General features: G+C 40.2%; 1 protein-coding gene across 3 annotated transcripts in view; it reads right to left on the reverse strand.

Annotated features, from left to right (window-relative positions):
* Positions 1–468: 468 nt before the first annotated feature.
* PLA2G4B (phospholipase A2 group IVB) overlaps positions 469–16,642 on the reverse strand; it is a 33,747-nt gene continuing 17,573 nt past the window's right edge. For all 3 annotated transcript variants that reach the window (XM_072337391.1, XM_072337392.1, XM_072337390.1), the window contains 14 exons: positions 15,918–15,981; positions 15,383–15,510; positions 15,149–15,259; positions 14,134–14,171; positions 13,079–13,214; positions 11,953–12,089; positions 11,497–11,719; positions 10,765–10,882; positions 9,604–9,741; positions 9,243–9,347; positions 8,525–8,710; positions 5,954–6,120; positions 4,769–4,955; positions 469–3,733 (listed from right to left, as the gene is read on the reverse strand). In XM_072337391.1, the coding sequence (XP_072193492.1) occupies positions 3,489–3,733; positions 4,769–4,955; positions 5,954–6,120; positions 8,525–8,710; positions 9,243–9,347; positions 9,604–9,741; positions 10,765–10,882; positions 11,497–11,719; positions 11,953–12,089; positions 13,079–13,214; positions 14,134–14,171; positions 15,149–15,259; positions 15,383–15,510; positions 15,918–15,981 (1,983 nt within the window). In that variant the 3' untranslated portion in view covers positions 469–3,488. The remainder of the gene's footprint in view (positions 3,734–4,768; positions 4,956–5,953; positions 6,121–8,524; positions 8,711–9,242; positions 9,348–9,603; positions 9,742–10,764; positions 10,883–11,496; positions 11,720–11,952; positions 12,090–13,078; positions 13,215–14,133; positions 14,172–15,148; positions 15,260–15,382; positions 15,511–15,917; positions 15,982–16,642) is intronic.

A 16,642-nucleotide genomic window follows, 5' to 3' on the forward strand; every position in this document is an offset into this window, starting at 1 on the left:
GAGAGATGTCCCTGCCCACAGCAGGGGGGTTGGGACTGCATGATCCTAAAGGTCCCTTCCAACCCAAACCATTCTATGATTCTATGATTTTAAACTCATTGTTTAATTGATAATATTGAAGCTCAGTAAAAGGCAGGCTTCTGTACACATTTAATCACTCATAATGAAATAGTGCAGTGTCCTGGCTGCAGCTCAGTACAGCTGTTTCTACCCAGCCTGTGCCATTCTGCTCAGGAGGGTTTGTTTGCCACAGGAGTGCATATTATTTCCACTCTTTTCCAGCCTCTCAGTGCCTCTGTAAGCCACAACATCCCTCTGATTTTTCCACCCCATCTTGGAATAAGAAAATGCCCTTCAAAGCAGAAGCAGTGCTGGTGCTACCACGAGGAATCCAGTCCTGTGCTTAAGAAGTGCGTAAGAACTGACAGGGGTCTGGTACTCTTTTGCAACATTATGTTTTAATGGTTGTATTATTAAGCAGTTAAAAGATATAAGCAATTTCTATACAGCTATAGCTAAGAGTTGTAAGAAAAAATGTTTTTTCCTCTGTGTTTGACAGCAGATAGCGAGCTCTGTGTTTCTGGGGGTTTTCCAGCTGAATGTTCATCTGAGAGCTGTGACCTGGGGTGCATTTCAGATGGGCATGTTGCAGGCATGAATTCATCTTCAACAGTTAAACAAACATAACTAACAACTCCACAGCGGCAGGCACGGACCTGTCTATAAGCAAGCCATGTGCCTGCGGATGAGGAACAAGCACACAACATTTCAGTGGTCTTCTCCTTTAGATTTGTGTTCACCATAAAGAAGAACAGGACTGAGGAGCAGGCCTTATCACAGGGCACTAACCAGCTGCACATCTCTCACTGTAAAAACTTTCTGGTTTTGTGGGTTCAGGCTGTTTTACTGAGCATATCCTAAAACCACAACACAGCTGTAGTGAGGGGACAGCATGTGCCAGCCACCACTCCCCCAGCAATCTGTGGGTGAGCCCACCAGGTCCCTGTCCTGCCATACTTTACGCCTTCTGCCACACCGACAGACCAACAACAGCACTCTCAGCTTCACAAAACTAACAAAAAAAGAAACCAACCCCACCCTCTCATGGGCAGTGATGCAGCCCTCACATAATTGCAGGCTTTGAAATGCAACAAAAAGCATTTAAAACTTAAGTACTGTCTTTTAAGGCTATAACGGTACTACATGGGACCCCAAGAAGACACTGAGGCACATAGCAGTGTTGGCCATGAGATTAACCAGCAGTCCTGGCCCAGTGTGAAGTGCAGGATCATGGGTGACAGTTCTCTGGCTAAAGGACCATCACCTCATCTTCCCACTTTGACCTCCTTCATCTTACCATAGGGTTTAACAGTTCCCCAGAGAAACTATTCCCCACTGACCCCCATGGTTTATCTGGGTACCCTGGGTTTGTTGTTTTTTTCCCCATTATTTCTTTCATATTTTAGAGGGCATCTCTGTCTGCATTAGCAGGACTGCGCAGGCACAAGCCACTCCCCAGTTATTGGTAGGTGGAGCACACAGAGCCCCAATTTTCTCAGTGCATTCAGAATGTGTCACTGCTGGCTCCATCCTGTCAAGATGCCCAGGCATCAGGGACCACTCATTGTAGCCTGTGAACAAAATATTGGCTTTTTTAGCAGCATGTAAAATTTAGGCAGATGAGGTAAAACAGCATACAGCCGCCTCTGCTCCTGTGTGCGTGTGCCTGCACCATGGCACACTGCGCCAGGACATGCATTCCTACATGAAGGTCACAGATCTTGCCGGTAAGACTTTTTTTTCTGAGATACCCCCCTGCTGCCATCTTACTTTTCAAGTCAAATCAAAACAGCTCTCTGTCTTTCTTGCAGCGGTATCTGATTAATTCTTCTCATGGTGCTCCTTAGCACAATAAGCACCATACAAGGAATAGTACAGAGGCTTATTGACTGCCTTTACTTGCAGCAGAAGACAGCATTTAGTAGGAGCAGGGTTCAGGCAATGAAACATTTTGTGGGTGCTGTCCCTCTGAGCTCAGATACTGCAAGAATATACCAAGTAGGCAGACCTGTTTCTCTTTCTTTAATTTTGATTTCAAGTATAACTCATTCTAGATATCAAGTACATTTCCAGCACAGAAGAAATGTGCAAGAGTTTCCTGGGCCTCTGTAAACGTCCTATGTTTGGAATAAATATGTTGAAAGCAGGCCCAACTCCTTCACTGCTGTGAAACCCAGAAACTTCTCTAACTTACTTATGTTCTGTGTATTCCACATCCTTCTCTACCATCTTTTCAATGCTGTGGAGAGCCATAAAGATATCCCAAGCTCCCAGGTCAAGGCAATATCTCTCACCATAATCCCAAGCAAATGAAAACCAGGCATCATTCTTTTCCAAGTATTTTCCTCCAGCAAAGAGGCGTGAAAAAGAATTTCCTTTTTTTATTTGTGTTCTATTTCAGCGTAGCACCTATTAAAAATACCTTGCCTGTGATGTTAGGGGTAAAGACTGCAAAGGGGAAAAAAAATCTTCTGGTTGTGAAAATACAGTAACTATGCACTCTGTTACATTAATTATTTTACTCTGCATTCAGCTTGCACTCATATGAAGCACAAGCTTAGGTCTTGGTCATCGTTCTTGAATTAAATGTAGTTACTGGTGTCTATGGTAACTACTCACCCTGAGATTTTTATATCAAAAGCTCTTGACATTTTAATTCATACAGGCACTGCCCATATAAATGAAAATAATCACTCATGCCTTAAGCAGCATTTTTCCTTCAGCCAAAACTCAAAAGAACCATACTCTCATGTCTTCTCTTCTTGAAATGTAACTTCGCATTTCGTGGCAGTCTGGAGCAGCATTTCTGTGCCAAACATTTGCAGGGGAATGGAATAAAAGAATAATTTCTACATCAGCAAGGGGAATTAGCCAAACAGAATGTAACAGTTCACATTGCAGATTGGCTGTATTTCACAGGTGTATATTACTCTGACCTGACTTCAGAACTGAGCCCACCAATTCAGTGCAAATTCTTGCTGCTCAGCCTAGCTGAAAATCTGGACATTACTGAATGCAAATGGCCAGGACTTGGTTTGTAATTGTATCATTCAAAAAGCACTAATAATGGGCTCAGGATTGAGGGAACAGGCACACATGAAGAACTATTGCTATAACCACCACCATTTTTTTTTTACAACTCTGGGAAATTCTTGAAAAGTCTCTGCTAACCAGGACTCCCATTTCTTATCAAGTAAAACTACACTGTGAGGCTCTTGTGGTCTGAAAACTTGGGGGAAGAAGGTTAAATAAATCCTTTTGAAAGCCAGGAACTTGAACAAGTCAAGATGAGAAATGTACAGGTTTCCTCAGTCTCCTGCAAATAATGAACATTTGCATTGATGCATTGTAATGTGACTGTGATTGTTATGAGTTCGTTGCAATGTGACTGTCGTAGCCTTCAGTGTGAAAAAGAGTGAAAGCCCAGCCTAGGCATATCCAGCTCCAGAGTGGCTGGGGAGATTCCAAGTCGTGCAACTTATTTTCCGTTCTACGGCATTCTGAAGTGCCCGAAAGAGCAGGTCCCTGTTGTTGAGGATGTTGTACTTGCTCAGGTTCACAAGTTTGTCAAAATTTTCAGGAGAATAGATTAGCCTAATGAGGTAATAGGGGGAACAGTTGTTTTCCAGGTTTACTTTGCCTTCTTCCATCTCTGAGGGACTGCGCTTGACCCCTGTGGAAGAAGAGAAAAGCCACCATGGTGAGCTTTGCTTGATACACAGCAGGTTTTTATGTAACTGAGTTTTTTTCATGGCAATGAGATTCCAGGGTGTGGGGCCCCGGCTGTCAATAGAAGTGACTGTATTAAAAAGGTCCAAGTTTTGCTTTGTGAAACTTCCTGATATTTGAAGAGCTGTATTATCTGTGCTATCCACATCCAGATACAGCTGCATCTGCCTCAAGCACAGAAAAGTGCAGTCTATAAGGGCATCGTAAATGGGAAATTCACAAGCCAATTCTTTCTCTTTTCTAGAATTTAAATAGTTAAAAGCAGGAAAAATAAATACCCACATTCCATAAGGTGTCTCTCAGCCATCTGCAGCTGAAAAGCTCCACTGTTAAACTTGAAATCCACACAAACAGGTTGCCAAGGACCCTCCTCCCCAACTACCCATATCAGCTGCTCTCAGCTTGATTGATGAATCAGTGCCTGCTCAGAGACATGCAGCTGAGCGTCACATCTCACACATTCAGGCCTGGAGCACTGAGAAGCTGTAGCAGCTGTGTTACTCTGCATAATCTCATCCATCTTTCACACAGAGTGCCCCTAAGACACTCACTTGTTTTATCAGCTAGCCTCTGTTCAACAGCCTCACCTGATGGCACAGTGCCATTTGGACCATCTCCAACCTCCACCTAAGAAGCCCAGTTCCCTCTGCTAAGCACTTTGTCTGCAGTTTCTAAGTATGACTTTGTTGAAGTATCTGTTAACACATACACTTTCTAACCGTTGAGTGGTGAATCTCATATCAGAAAATGAGCTTTACTTAGCCTCCATTGCCACAGTTCATAATTTTCCCCAAATACATCCTCATTCAAGTCCCAATGATAGAGGCAAACATACATGTATGACCCTGATGGGTAGTAGATGTGATAGTCCCACTCACACAAAGGCTGCACCCTCTCATAAAATTGTTAGGAAGGACGAAGAAGATCAATACTGTAGAAAGACAAATAACCCAAAATCAACTAAAAACATTAAACTTACCCGGAGCCTTGAATTCCTTAAATGTGTCATTCACAAGGGGAAAATGAATTACTATGGGTGCTCTCGGGTCCTCTGCATCTTCAAACACATAACATTCCTTTGGGTTCTTTGCCTCTTCTTCGCTTATCTCCACTTTGGGGAATGGGATTTTTTGTATCTTGCAATATTTGTATGTCATCTCTAATTGCTGTGGATACAGAACATCATTGCCTTTAAGGAGGTACTAAGACAAGGTTTACTGATGTATCACAGAAATACTGTGGCAAATTAATTCAGTTCCTAGAAATATGCTGCAATCTAGATGTAGACCAAAATAGCCACAGAATAACCCTACTTTCTGCCACCACATGCCACAAATCATTAGACACTTATCACCACACTGAGATTTTTGTAATGATTAGAAGGAATAACAACAGCCACAGAATAACCCTACTTTCTGCCACCACATGCCACAAATCATTAGACACTTATCACCACACTGAGATTTTTGTAATGATTAGAAGGAATAACAACAGCCACTCTTAGAATTTGTCATGAGGACAGGGCATGGGAGATCATGATCTTGTCCTCAGCAACTACTTGTTACTGCAATATCCAGAGAATCCTAGAAAGTGAATGCCATGAACCAATACAGAGAAAGGAGCCTAAGATCTTTAGGCCTATCAGCCTATATTATTGTGGTCTTGTAGGAAGCTTCCATCCTCTTCCAAGCTACAGTGACCGGTTTGCTCTTAAGCATATGGTCAAGACTCAGACAACTATTTACTTGAAAGTTTTAATAAATCAAGGATCCACATGCTCTGTCCCTTTGATCAGTTCCATGTCCCCTCGCACTACAGGCACACAAAGGGGAATAATTTTCCCAATCACCCAAGTGGCTCTGCAGAAGCTCTGAAATATGTAGTTCTAACAGTGTAAGTAAGTGTGTTGCCTACATGTCTACATGTACAGCAACTGAGCTTCATTCAGTCTTTTCCCTCAAAACTCCAACAAACTCCATTACTCACCTCAGGAGCTGACCTTTGTACTGTAAAGATCACTTCTACACCTTTATCAATTAGTCACTTTTAGAGTAGCTGGCCGTTGTATAATTTGAGTATCTGATATAAATTTGGTGGTGAACTCTTACAGCTTTAGAAGAATTTGACCAGGGCTGCAAGGAGCAGAACATACTCATTTTCTTACCTTGAACGCATTCCCCAAACCATAATCAAGTGAGATAATGACATCTACGTTCCTCTCTGGCTTGAAAAGTGCTGCACCACTGGTGTTAATGAAATAGCCAACATCTATCAGGCAAAGATATTTCTGCAGCGGTGTCAGACTGTTAGGGAACGAGTCTAGCACGGTGTCTAAAAAACATTATGAATATAGTTAGCAGTGCACTGCTGGTCAAGAGAGCTGTGATACACAGTAAAGGCAGCCCCTTGTCATCAAGACCAAGCTCACCTCCCTCCATAACGTGACCCCACAAACGTGGCCTCACAAAGGCAGGCTGTGAGGCAGCCAGGCAGAGGACAGGTGAGACACAGACTCCACTGGCCTCACAGCTGCTCTGGGGATTGTTTTTTCACAGAATACAGACTTTAGTTGATCTTATTTTCCCCTGCTAAGAACTGGGAAAAAATGCAAACAACAAGAACAGTTTCACAGTACAGCAACAAATCTAACAAATGCAGTACATTGCTGCTCTTTTGCATCACTCCTTTTTGACTTCTGCATTTTCTGGTTTAGACTCCTCCCTCGAAGTGAAAACTCTGACTTCAGCTTGCTTTCAGTGTCTTCTCATATAAATTATTTTAGCCGTGTTGAAAAAATATCAGATGGTGCATACAGCATTTTCTCCCAACAGCTTAAATATTCAAGTATTGCCTGAATTAATTAAATTTCACACTGACTCTAAAAGCAGCAAAAAGTGGATTACAGAAACCAACATACTGAAATCTAGAGCCAATATCTGATAGCTAGATTCTCTTCTATCTGTCAGAAACCCACCAGCCACCCTGTAGACAGCAAGCCCACTACCATTCCCAGTCTTGTGGAACAAGAAACCTTTTGCAGTCACTATAAATATCAAAACAGTGTTTTAAGAGACTTCTTCAAGTTGACAAAATGATGTAGCAAAGCCTAGAGCAGACCCCTCATTCCTTGAAACATCTGTGCTTAGGCATTCTTTTTAAATGTTGGTTGCAGAAATACTGCACATCTTTCTGCCTCCTTGGCCTCATTCTATAGTGCTGATTTTTCTGTGCAGAAAAATTCCAGCTCGTTCCCCAGCCTGGAACATTTGACAGCATCTTGAAGTAATAACTCATATTTTTTCATTCTCTTAGTGTCAGATTTTTACAAAATTATTTGCTTCTTTTAGCATTTATGGATGATGGGGATTTACAGATTCTGATACAATGAGAGTTATTCGCTTGCCTCCTCGAAGAAGAAACAGAGTGTACTTTTTAGATCTATTTGGCCTGGTGAATATTGAAAGTTGAAATTTCACTACATCCAATATCTTATCACGGACACAAAACTGTGCAGCATTTATTCATGGCTTCATAAATGAATTAGAGACCAGGGTTTTCCTTGGGAGAGACTCTACTGCCATTTCATACTCAAAAAGGGACTTTGAAGAAGTCCTTCCTCAATAATTCCCTCAGAAGCACCATAAATGTATTACAGTGATTACCTTCTATGAGTTCTTAGATTTCAAATTTATCACCATCAAAACTATGCTTTGCACTTGCCGTTTATTGTTTCAGTTAATCTGAGCTCCAGGGAAGTATTTAAGACAGAGCTGTATTCCCAAGACTTCACCTACCATTAGACTATCATTTCTGAAAAGCTCTTAGTATTTCATAGGCCCTAAAAGCTCCACTGTCAGCAAACTTCAGGTAGCAATGGCAGCCACACATAAAAAGTGTTGTGACTTTTGGAAAAGAGAAGACAAAACATAAACTGCAAAAGGGAAAGAAAGACTCAGAGGAGCACACATTTCCTTACTAAAATCAGATTAAGAATGTAAGATCCTCCCACACTGCTACCTGCTCAAGGCATAAACAAGGACTGGATTACAGGAAGATTTATGGTGTACAAAAGCTCAGTTCCATTACCTGCATATCATTTCACAGACTGTTTCATGGTTTTTGAGGTAAAACAACCATGACTTCTCTTTGTTCACCTGCAGAGCACAGGCCGTAGAAAATTAATGTTTAATTTATGCAACAAATCTACACTTTTTGTGTGTTTTTTTTTTAATATAGATCTAAACCTATGCGGCTCTAACTTTCTTTTGTTGGATTTTCTAATTTCTGTTTCTGAAGGGTTAAGGAGAGGTGAATAAATCACCAAATACCACACAGATAGCAACCACACTTTTGCAGCCAATCCTTTCCTTCATCTGACCAACACAATAACACAGTTGCCTTAAGTTTCCAGTGTTACCTTTGCTTCTTGACCACAAAAAGAATCCACATTTCTCTGAACCTTCTGACTACTGTATCTATGCAGAATGACAAATTTCCTGTAGAAGAGCATGCTGTGACTCAATTTACAAATCTCGTCAAGAAGTGAAAGAGCATCTCATGGACTAGTTTGTTTTAACCTGTCACTCTGAAGAAACAGACACAGTGAAAGAGCTCCATCTCAGCAGATTTCCAAACCCCAAGCAAATATCTTTAAACATATGAGATTTCCAAAGTCTAATAAAAACAATCTTGAGATGTTACCTGCACACTGCAGCTAACTCTTTGTTGCAGTTACCTTTCCATTCAATAAATTTTCTCTGATGGACATAATCCTTATGAAATTCTAAGCCTCTCAGGAAGTTATGAGACTTTCCCAGTAGCGGACGCTTCGTTAAAATGTCCTGAAACATTTCATACAGCTTCCCTGACAAACAAGATGGAGGCTCAATGATAGTGGTATCCTCCTCAGGAGAATGTTTTTCTAAAATAGAGAGAAAACATAAGAAAAAACATATGTAAATTGTTCTGCTGGACAATTCTGCTGGCTAGCTGGTGTCCCCTCTGTGTTTCCTGCAGTCTGTTGAAAAATGTATGTACACGATCATTTAAACACAGAGATGTTTGGTTTTCTTTAAAACAAGCACACCTTTTGCCTTTTACATGCTTTCTTTGTACTTCTGTCTAAAAGCAAGAGCTACCCTTCTCATCTGTAGTCACAGGATTCATTTAACAGATCGCAAATAAATTCGAAACATTTGCAACTAGCATGAAGTGTTTCTCTGGGAATCAAGAATAAAAGGAACTGTAAGAGGAAAACATCATCAGGTGATCATTCTGATACAGGTGAAAATCATACTGGAAGATCCAGAATGATGCAATACAACACATACCAGTTTAGGGAGAATATGTGAGAGATTATTCACAAACAGTTGCAATGGTGTATTTTCCTTACTCATCTCCTTAACAGAAGGCATGGTCTGGTCGAAAATGAATACTGATTTTGAAATTCTTACCTATATCTACCATATCTTTGGCCCATCGCTCCCAGAATTCATTTGAATTTGAGGACCAGTACAAGCCATCCAGCAAATTCCTAGTAAAGATGTTTGTCCAAAGACCTGCAATTAAAACACAAGGGAAAAATAATGAACCAACATGTTAACTGCTGACTATTTCAACTAATTACGATTTTAATTATAAGTATCAATGTTATGTATTGTTGTTCCATATGAATTGACCTTGTCATGTCACAGTTTAAATAGAAGAGCTGAAGCTTAATAATGAAAACAATCCAGTGTTCTTCCTCAAGGGCTAACTACCCCCAGACCATTCACCATGCAGAGTAACAAAATAAGATGTTTCTCTCTAGGTCACCTTCCAGATAGCAGATCCGAGATTCTGGCAGCTTCTTCACTCGTCTTCCCATGAAGAACTCACTGTCAAAATATTCTGAACGAATAGAGGCTCCATACTTTGGAATGGCCACTTCATAAGGAGAAAACTCAGTCCACTCTACAAAAGAATTGGTGTCTGCTATGTTTACTGTCATACAGAATAAGGACACAAAACCTACCCCTTGGATACAGCTATCTGAAGGTTTCGTGAACTTTGCTGGTCTCAGCAGCTCAGTGCTATCACTAGTTTGTACTGCAGACTACGCTGTCTAGTTCCATAAGAACTGAGAGATGATTCACTCACGAGCTTTTTCCATCTCAGAAAGAGTCTAACGTTAGCATCAAAAATGTAGACTCATATTTTTATATAAAGATTCTGGGAACCTACTTGTCTCTCCAACTCAGCATCATCAAATGTACAATAAACAACTGTGACACAATCCGCAAGTAATGATGTGTATGAAAACTCTACTAAACCAAACGTGACAGTCTACATGATACAACAAATAAGCTTGAAGACACATCAGCTCAGAATTAGAAAGCATCACAGTGTGGACATGGCTATGCAGTTTTCTGATTCAAACTGCCCCATATAGGTATTACTGTGGAACAATAGCTATAAACCTAACCTGAGTCTTAAATGTCTTTTTCTTTCCAGTATCTGATCACTTCAATATTTCTTGCTGAATATAGTCTATTTAAAGGGTGTCACATCACACCCAAATAGTAACCATACTCCTCTCTAGAGATTTGTCTTTAGATAATTGACAATTACACTACAGAGAGCCTCTACAAACAAAGGAACGATCACAGACATTTCATAGATGTGGAACTGAAGCAGAAAAAAATCATATGATTTGCCTTCACTCGCTCACAATGTCTTTGGCAAAACTAGAACTTCATCCCACACCTTCAGAAATGCCTTTTTTTATGCCAGACAGTGATTTTCAGCAGATCTGCCCTTTCTAATCAACACCCAGCAATTTGCAAGAAAGACAAACATATTATTGAAAGATGAATCTTGAGTAAGGGCAAGCAACAGAGCCAATCCTCCCATATTCCCCTGAGATATACACATTGCCAGCCTAGAAATTATCTTTAGTTCCTACCAAGAGTCAGAAGAAACATTTGGAATACTTACCCCTGAATTTGAAAGTACTGAACTTTTCCTCTTTGACATTGAGGACTGCATAGAAAGGCAATGGGTTTTGCCCATACTCCAATGCCCTGCGCTGGTCTGTGAGTTTGTACTTTCTTGGCTAATCAAAGGGATAAAAAAAATCACAATGAACCTCTGGAAGATCATAACCTAAAACCATTGACACAATCTACATGAGTACTGATTGACAACAGATATTTTATTACTCAGACAAATTTGTGAGACACATCTCCTTTAAAAAACTGCTTCTTTCTTGTTCTGAACTTTCCTTCATGGTTATCTTTTGGATATCTACTAACCTGTACATTAGTATCTAAATACCCTGACTGTATCCCATAGATCTTTACAAAGTTTCAGACTAATGATAACAAGAGGATAGTTTATTCTAATTCTGAAGCATACAATCAGAAACAGACATTAAAAGATTTGATTTTTCAGGGGTAAACTCTTCAGTTCTTTCTGAATATTTGCCCACTCAGATTATTATCTGTTGGGCACCTTAGTTCAGAGGCATCGACAAACAATCGGCTACTCCAGAAAGACCTGGCTAGAGAATCCTTTGCCATTATTTACAAGTCATACTGAGATGCACCAGTCACTCTGGATTTGTTCCACACATGGTAACATGCAATCAAAGTGGAAGATGCTAAAGCAAATGAGTGGATATTTCCTAAATGTGTGGCAGGACCACATACCTGGTGGTGTGGTACATACCCGTCCATGTAAGAACATTTCCTGAACAAGTGACCACAGTGTTGTAAAAGATGAGACGTGTCCTGCTTTTGCCCTTTCAGCAAGTTCCTTGTGATAATACTTCAGATGATCCATAGACATAAGGTTGAGCTTGCATTTTGTCACCTGCGCTTTTACTGCTCTGAGTGGCCCCTCCAGGCTCTTCTGTGACCAATCTGCATGTTCATACAGGTCTGCTAGGGTCCTAAAGGACAGAAGTGTGAAAAAATAATCAATTTCTTAGTAAGAAATACTGTATTTGCACATGACACTCATCAAAGCAAAGTTGTTACGTTAGAGAGCCAATGGTAATAGCTTTACCAGGGAATTATGTTCACTTATTAACAAGGTGAGACTTTGAAAGAAATGCATATCTCTCACTGTGGAAATGTGATGTCACAGACATTCCAAGTATAAATCACATCTTCTGTTACTCACCATGTTGAGCCAGAAGCCCCAGTGAGATAGGTAACGCAGTCCAGTAGATTTAGCTTCTGAAGAGCTAAGAGATGGCCAAACATAGCTGACATTGCTCTGAGGCCTCCACCTGTTGCCATAACAGCTATTACTGGGACCTGTTCAAAACATAAATATCATCTTCACAAAGTTACTCACTTGCCTACTTGGAAAAGTCTAATTACAGCTCTTACAATTTTCTCCTCAGGCTTCACTGGAGGACAATGAAATTAAATCAGTATTTAGACAGCCTTTAACAGTACCTTACTTTAATTAATCTCCAGATACTCAGAGAGTTCCCATAATCTCCAAGCTTGGATGAGTTCGGATATGCAGTGATTCTAAATCTCCTCACTCCCTTTGTTCTTTATTGCAGTTATTTACAACAGATAATGATATAACTATAAATAATAAAACTGCAGTAAAATGTAATTAAGAATGGATTCGAGGAAGTCATGAATAGGATTTAGAAAAAAATAAAAATTAATTTAAAAAAATGATTCTTTGGACAGTATCTGTTCAACAAATAAAATTACATCGAGAATATAAATGTTCACTTTAAATTTTGCCCTGGATCTTGGCAGCGAAACGTACTTCAGCTGGAATTTGTTAGAAAGGGCTCTTTCCCATCCTGAAGAATTTCCACTTTTTGTGAAAAGCGTTTGGAAAATGAAAAAAAGCACATAACCATAAGCCTAAAGAAAGAGCATCGCAATGATTCCATAAATTTCCACTTGAAGTCAATTTCAAATACTCCTGTTTTCCTACTCATTTTGGGTTTGCCTGGTTGTCTGTCATCTCACAAAACATACCAGTGTGTCTCATTTGGTGTCAACACGCTGCACCACATTGTTGGAAACTCTGGCCTTCAAAAGAGATATATTATAACTTTGGGAATTTGACCTGTTGAAGAATATGAAGGCCTGAATAGCTGAGCTGAAATTTTAGATGAGTATGGGATGCGCCACTCTGAGAACTTCAGTAATGCTGCCATTCAAATCAATGGGTTTGTCGTCAACATGCAAAAACTACTAGAAGGTTTGTGGGGAGTTGCGTTAACCCTAATTCAATAGGCCCACACCCCACACTTGGATTCCAGCTCACAGACCTCATGCCCATGTAGATCTCTTTCCAGATGAAAAACCCTTTTCAGGGCACTGGCAACCACTCTCTTCCTTTTATGCAAGAATTCCTGCTCTTCTGGGCACAGATCGTATCCTAAACGCACATCAAGTTTTTCCGTGCTGCAGTGTAAATAAATCCAGAGGCATTGGATTAGGATTAAAATTGCATATGGAACTATTTTCACCAACTCTAATCTATTAAACGCCATAACGAATCATGATACACTGTTCATATTTACAGACAGAAATGCAGATGCAAAGAAATCAACTGTTTCGTTTCTAAATGATCTCATTATTTTCTGATGTTTCAGTCTAAGTTTTACTGCTATCTTAGGACAGCAAATATGAAAGGGAAAGACTTCTACATATCCTTCAGTAGCTCTGTTGACTTAATCCTTTCTATGTCTCCTACACAGAGTTTCTTAAAAAAAGGTTCATCTAAACACAACAAGTTCTTTCAAGGGCATTTTACCACGGATCTCTATGGAAATAGTATGATGAAAGAGGCATTCAAATAATTTTGTTTGCATTTGTTGTTTGTCTCATTATTTTACAGGGTAATGTTTCATCTTCCCTAGATGATGCTTATTTTTTTATTCATGCCACTGATTCCACAGGTACACTTTCTCAGGAATACTTATGCAGTTTGAATAATGTACAGAACCTGGATGTTTTGCTCAAGTCAAATTCCCTTCTCCCTCTGCCTTCTTCCTGCCTATCCCTTTGGAAGAAGACTCCGATCTCAGTCTTTGGTTCTTCGAAGCAAAAGACGTCTGACTAAGTTCCTCACTATTTAAAATTCTATTTTTTTTTAATTTTTTTCTTTGAGGTGGGGGAGGAGGCATCCTAGTATGACTCTTTTGCCCCAGAGGCATCTACATTTGCTCTGTTGTGGTGACTGTTTTATGATGACTTAACCATTCACCTATTTCGCCCCAAGTCTTTTTCATTCCTTGTATCTAAATGAAGGATTCTCTGCTCTAGAATACACAGTTCAAAGAGCAACAAAACTTTCAAAGAAAAAAATAAGCCCCCTTACCAATCATTTAGTTGGAGGTACAACTGCAGTGGCACATTCTGTAAACAAAGAAATGCAAGCAGGAATGAAAATGACTGTGTGAAAAGAAAGTTTATAAATCTAGATTTCCAGTGATTCCTTGAACGCCCCACCACTACCACCATCCGGCACATACGTTTTTGGAAAAATTTGTCAAGAAGGGAAAAAACACCAAACATTTTCTAAAGAGGCAGAAGGACTAAGTGGCTACTTGAACAAACTGTGAACAGAACTCCCACCTCACTCCAAAATCCAGCAGCCGTTTCACACAGCCAGCCTCTCATTCATGAGGATGAAGAACAGTATCCAGCTACAGATACTGTTACTAAGGAAATACAAGTCACCACATCCTTTCAAAAAGCTAAGGAGGAACAGGAATCACCTGCTGTGGAACAGATGTTCATTCTCCCTTCTCTATAGGAGCAATGTCGCCAAGAAATTTTCCTCCTGCTTTTGCCTCTCATTTTGCTGCAAGGTGTGAGAAAAGATATCTAGCTATTGTTAAGAGATTCACCTCTCCATACAGCAGTGCTACTGCTGCTTTTAAAGCAATTTAGAATTGTATTTGTCCACCAGCTATGATCAATATTGTACTCACAGAGGAATGTGACAGAATTGTCATTTGAGAGTAAGAGTCAAGTTATCTAACTTTTTCTACCTAAAGCCTAGGTATATAGGCTGAGATAGCCACCCAGATTTCACATAGGCAGTAGAGACAGAGTGAGGCATCTCAAAGTCTTGCTGTTGAACATTCTCCTTTAACTGTGTAACAGTACTAGTGGTTGTTTTTTTCATTTAGATATGTGCAACTAAAACTGGCCAGGATGAAACCCCAATTATTGATTTTACTGACAGAAAATTAATATTTCTGAGAAATCCAACCCCTTCCTGCAGAAAACTTGTATTTACCCAGACTAAAGGAATTCTTTTTTCATCTGGTGTTGCGTTAAATACTGAGGGTTACTTAGTCCATCTCTTCAAATGGTGAGGCACTTACATGTCTTACAGGGAGGGTTACTTTCACTTTATGCCCAACAGGGAGAAACTTCAGTGGTACTGTTAAGGTGTCACTTAAATTGTTTGTGTCATCTTCCTTATCAGAGATTATCTGCAGAAAACAAAAAAATATGTATTTTACATGCAAAATGAAAGCAGTCCAGTTCTCCGTTGTTTTGTTGACGGTAAAAACAAGCAGGCAGTATGAGAATCAGTATGGTACAGTACACATTACCTGTAGCCTGGCTTTTAGAACTGGCTCCCAAGCCTTCACACAATGGAAGTAGAAGGTATTTGTGTCTTCCGTAGCTTTCTGTGTTCCTTCATGAGATGCAGGCACGGTAAGCACAAGATTTTTCCCCTCTAGAGAGAAAACAGATTTGTTTAGAGAATGTTAAGAGCTGTCCAGGCAAAACAGCTAACAAAGTTGGCTTTTATTTCCTGAGGTAAATACTTCGTAAATTCACACACTGGCAAGTCTCCTTGGCATGAGAAATGGTACTCCTGCATTTACCCCATAGCTTGAAGTGCTCCCAATGTCAGCACTCTCTCATATCTCCACCAGCAAAATTTGCTGTGTCCAAACTTGATAGCTTCAAGGGAGAGACACCAGAGATCAGAGTTACAACTAGAGCAAGTTCAGGAACTTTCACTACCAAATTTTACTGTCCTTAGGAGGTTATTATTTGTCTCTGTATTCTGAAGTGCCTCCACCCGGATCTGAATGCCTATGATCTGGTTGTATCCTCACTTCAGAGAAATCTGCATACCTCGCAAATATTTCCTGCTTTCACTATGGTCCACTTGTACTTCCAAGCACCAAACTTCACGGGACTGTAAAAGACAAGAGAGGAAATGTGTGAAAATAGCAAATGCTGGGACTGCAGCAAATAATGAACCATCACGCAGGCAGTCAGTAATTATAACACAGAGTCAAGCTAAACTGGGCTCAGTGCTCAAAGCAATCTAGCTGTACAAGATTAAATTCATTATCGCAGGACAGTAGACCAGTTGTAATGCTTTACAACTGGTTTGTCCATACAATGGTGCACTGCCAGAGGTGATTACATCTGCTCAAGTTATCCCCAGATCAAGAATCTCTGAACTACACATTGTTGTCCAAACACAGCTACACACATATCTGGTAATTACTTAGGACGGGTGGAAGGAAACCACTTGATGATGAATTCCTGTGTACTATGGTCATGATTAGTCTACAAGGTATCTTCTTGCTAGTCCAGATGTAGGAAGATTGTGGATTTATTCCATCCTACTCTCCACCTCAGTCATTCCAGTTCACCTTTAATAACTCATGCCAGGACAGTTTTCCAACAATGCACACCAATCATTACAGCTCTCATGCCTCACACAGAAAATGAGGGGCAAAGAACAGAATAGGTGTTATTTTGCCACAGGGGTATTAAAGGATAGCATCTGGAAATTATACGCAGGCTTGGAGTTGTTGACATGAAGTATTTTGTACTCCTTAGCTGTT

Source organism: Excalfactoria chinensis, chromosome 5, assembly GCF_039878825.1.
Source record: "Excalfactoria chinensis isolate bCotChi1 chromosome 5, bCotChi1.hap2, whole genome shotgun sequence".
NCBI lineage: Eukaryota > Metazoa > Chordata > Aves > Galliformes > Phasianidae > Excalfactoria > Excalfactoria chinensis.